This window comes from Camelina sativa, chromosome 3, assembly GCF_000633955.1.
Source record: "Camelina sativa cultivar DH55 chromosome 3, Cs, whole genome shotgun sequence".
Lineage (NCBI taxonomy): Eukaryota > Viridiplantae > Streptophyta > Magnoliopsida > Brassicales > Brassicaceae > Camelina > Camelina sativa.
The window spans coordinates 30,473-34,084 of NC_025687.1; the positions used below are offsets into that span (position 1 = coordinate 30,473).

At 37.6% G+C, this 3,612-nt stretch overlaps 2 protein-coding genes across 4 annotated transcripts; both read right to left on the minus strand.

Annotated features, from left to right (window-relative positions):
• On the minus strand, positions 30 to 1,477 carry LOC104758233. Of its 2 annotated transcripts, XR_002037087.1 has the most exons (5): positions 1,318 to 1,473; positions 1,040 to 1,091; positions 797 to 835; positions 541 to 676; positions 69 to 452 (listed from the first exon to the last, which is right to left on the minus strand). XR_002037087.1 is itself a non-coding variant. In XM_019242485.1 (4 exons), the coding sequence occupies exons 1-4, from the start codon at positions 1,470 to 1,472 to the stop codon at positions 593 to 595; spliced, it is 330 nt and encodes a 109-aa protein (XP_019098030.1). In that variant the 5' UTR covers positions 1,473 to 1,477; the 3' UTR covers positions 30 to 592. The 2 variants fall into 2 exon arrangements, 1 of the variants encoding a protein (XP_019098030.1); XM_019242485.1 differs by having other exon boundaries at positions 30 to 676; positions 1,318 to 1,477.
• On the minus strand, positions 1,531 to 3,571 carry LOC104758239 (leucine carboxyl methyltransferase 1; the record flags this gene model as incomplete). 2 transcript variants are annotated; one of them, XM_019242475.1, is given in 8 exon segments in its annotated part: positions 1,531 to 1,700; positions 1,821 to 1,859; positions 2,064 to 2,115; positions 2,342 to 2,406; positions 2,820 to 2,903; positions 3,087 to 3,134; positions 3,232 to 3,329; positions 3,469 to 3,571. In XM_019242475.1, coding segments are annotated over 8 exon segments (501 nt in total). In that variant the 3' UTR covers positions 1,531 to 1,616.

Here is a 3,612-nt window from a genome sequence, read left to right on the forward strand (position 1 = left end):
TTTTTTTTTTTTTTGGTCTTTCTGGCAAAAATATAAATATTTTCAGCTTCACCGAAAGAAGTTCAAAATAAAAAAAAAACAAATTTCAGAGAGCGTTTTCATGACCGAGGTTTCTTCTTTCTTTGTTGTACACACAAGACAAGACCTTCTGAAACTGCTGTCCTGGTTTTTACACAACCATATGTAAAAAATAAACAAAGAAGACACGTTTGAAGGCCCAGCCCACATAACCCGAAGGGTAAAAGAGTGCAACCAATGGGCCTTACTAATTCACATGTCCATCAATCAAATAGCAGCATTTCTTATTTCAAACAATGCAGACAAGAGTTCGTGTTTCCCCTTTGTTTATCTGCTCAAACACCCAAAGAAAGGCCTCTTTTCTAGGACTCGACTCTGTGTGCAAGTGCAATCAAATCACATTCCGTCTACAACCAACCAAGCCATCGTCATTCCTAACAAATTTGGTAAAGCACCATCAGATTCCTCTACCCACCACCACGGGTTTTCCACCAACTGAGAAATAGGTTTAAACTAATGTACCAGTTGCAGCAATTTCCGGGGATCCCATGCAATACAAAACTCTCCTCCTTTTTCAGGGTGATGATGCTGATGAGATGCTCATGCTTTCACTTTCACTGCCCCCTTCTCTTGTGAAACCGAAATCTCCAAATATTCCCTGCATTTTTATGATTCCAGAATGTTCTTTATTAACCTCATCATATTTTCTTACTGTCTTACTAAACTTCTAAAAAAGAACAATGAGTTGTAGATACTTAAGCATGTCTCATGTACGTACCACTGCGTCATTGACAGCATATGCGACGCAGTAATGTTCCTGTGGAAAACAAAAACAGTTATAGCATGCTCCACTGGCTTATCCACAAACACTTATCAACAACATGCATCATTTACAATATATAATCATTGATATTCCACACCAATCATCTTTAGGTCTTTTTTTTTTCTTTTTTTTTTTCTTTAGGTCTTTTTTTACTCTACACATACACAGTAAACTTCTAAAAGGTGAAGACAGACTTGCCTGCATCATGTGCCACTCTTCAAATTCGTCAAACAACTCCAATCGCTCGATCCTAGAAACACGACATGCTCATTTAAGATAGAGTCCAAGAGCAGTAGGCTTTCAAGTGAAAGGTCATGAATTGAAGAGAGAGAGAGAGAGAGAGAGAGAGCTCGTGGCAACAACATTTCTTAGCTGTGTCAGGACAGAGTGAACTTTTCGGAAAGAGTTCAGACCAGAGACAAGGTATGAATAACACAACGCTGTTACATGATTTTAACAATAAGTACAGTACTGACCTGCGTTTTTCTTGAGTATCAACAAAACTACCATACACTTTTAGCATGTCCCAGGCAACAGCCCTCTGATACACCGGGAGAAAAAGAGAGAAAAAATATGAGAGGCCATATGTATCATATATATTAGACTTGAAAGTTGGCCCTGCTTTTATCATAATTTTTTAGCTACAACTAGCCATCAAGACCACAATGAAAGACTGACAACTNGGTTTTCCACCAACTGAGAAATAGGTTTAAACTAATGTACCAGTTGCAGCAATTTCCGGGGATCCCATGCAATACAAAACTCTCCTCCTTTTTCAGGGTGATGATGCTGATGAGATGCTCATGCTTTCACTTTCACTGCCCCCTTCTCTTGTGAAACCGAAATCTCCAAATATTCCCTGCATTTTTATGATTCCAGAATGTTCTTTATTAACCTCATCATATTTTCTTACTGTCTTACTAAACTTCTAAAAAAGAACAATGAGTTGTAGATACTTAAGCATGTCTCATGTACGTACCACTGCGTCATTGACAGCATATGCGACGCAGTAATGTTCCTGTGGAAAACAAAAACAGTTATAGCATGCTCCACTGGCTTATCCACAAACACTTATCAACAACATGCATCATTTACAATATATAATCATTGATATTCCACACCAATCATCTTTAGGTCTTTTTTTTTTCTTTTTTTTTTTCTTTAGGTCTTTTTTTACTCTACACATACACAGTAAACTTCTAAAAGGTGAAGACAGACTTGCCTGCATCATGTGCCACTCTTCAAATTCGTCAAACAACTCCAATCGCTCGATCCTAGAAACACGACATGCTCATTTAAGATAGAGTCCAAGAGCAGTAGGCTTTCAAGTGAAAGGTCATGAATTGAAGAGAGAGAGAGAGAGAGAGAGAGAGCTCGTGGCAACAACATTTCTTAGCTGTGTCAGGACAGAGTGAACTTTTCGGAAAGAGTTCAGACCAGAGACAAGGTATGAATAACACAACGCTGTTACATGATTTTAACAATAAGTACAGTACTGACCTGCGTTTTTCTTGAGTATCAACAAAACTACCATACACTTTTAGCATGTCCCAGGCAACAGCCCTCTGATACACCGGGAGAAAAAGAGAGAAAAAATATGAGAGGCCATATGTATCATATATATTAGACTTGAAAGTTGGCCCTGCTTTTATCATAATTTTTTAGCTACAACTAGCCATCAAGACCACAATGAAAGACTGACAACTGCATGTTGGTATTTCAAACCAGAAATGGTTTGAATTTTAATATAATGTCACAATGATAACCTATTGCCACATCACAATCGATAGAATTATACAAGAAATCGACTGTGACCTAGCATAGAATTTTAACAAGCATGTTTTTTTGTTAGATGACGTTGCACTCAACTTCTTCCATATTTGCATTTACAAATATAACGTTGCATGTCAAACTGTTTGGCAATGCAAGATTTCAGGCAAGAATTAAATTATGGTAATATTCTTACGGAAAAACACACCTGCCATCCGTTGTCAAGAAACAATCTCTCCTTTGCAAGTAAAGTTGGTGATGCATCAATGCTTAAGAGTGCACACCCCCGACTCTGAAGCAAAAAAACACCGCTAAGCTTTCAAAACAAGCTCAACTAAAGGCAATTAATCAGTACAAAATGTACCCAGGTGGCAATATCATAATATTTTACTAGACTCTATAGTTTGGCAGAAAGCTCAACAAGTTAAGCTTTAACCATATAGAAGTCGCTGCAACAAGAGTACAAAATTCGTACCTCCAAATTTCTAATCATTTGATGTCCAAATGCATCATCTGGATGGATCTGCCAACAGAAACCCAACAAGTTAGACACATCAGCAGTGAGATTCGTATCTGTAATATTATGCAGATAAAGAAAAAATCTCAATATGCCAGAAAACCTGCTCATATAAGAAAAATACTGCAGTAGTAAACATTTTTGAGGCCCAATTGACGATGGCACGGCTTGAAACGGGGTCCAGATAAATCAAAACACATTCTGCAATAATAAATGTCGGCAGACTGATAATGATATTAGGGATCAAGTAGGTTTATCAGCAGTCAGCATCTGTTACCATATATCTATAACGCAAGTAAAAGAAAGGGTTGAGGAAGAAAATAAATTTATTCATGCGTACCTTGGATCCATATCTGCAAAGGATATAACATCTCTTAATTTTGGTATATCACGCAGGTCAACTGGAAGTAACTTGTAATGATCACTGAGCACTTGGCCTTCCTCTGCAGAGTTAAACACATGACTAAAGTAAGGCACTAAAAAC

What these genes read in the sequence shown, in the direction of transcription:
- LOC104758233 (XM_019242485.1), bottom strand. Translation starts at nt 1,472, where the DNA reads ATGATAAAAGCAGGGCCAACTTTCAAGTCTAATATATATGATACATAT. An exon ending in GATACTCAAGAAAAACGCAG is followed by an intron (nt 1,092 to 1,317) that starts GTCAGTACTGTA and finishes TCGTGTTTCTAG; the next exon opens with GATCGAGCGATTGGAGTTGT. An exon ending in AAGAGTGGCACATGATGCAG is followed by an intron (nt 836 to 1,039) that starts GCAAGTCTGTCT and finishes TGTTTTCCACAG; the next exon opens with GAACATTACTGCGTCGCATA.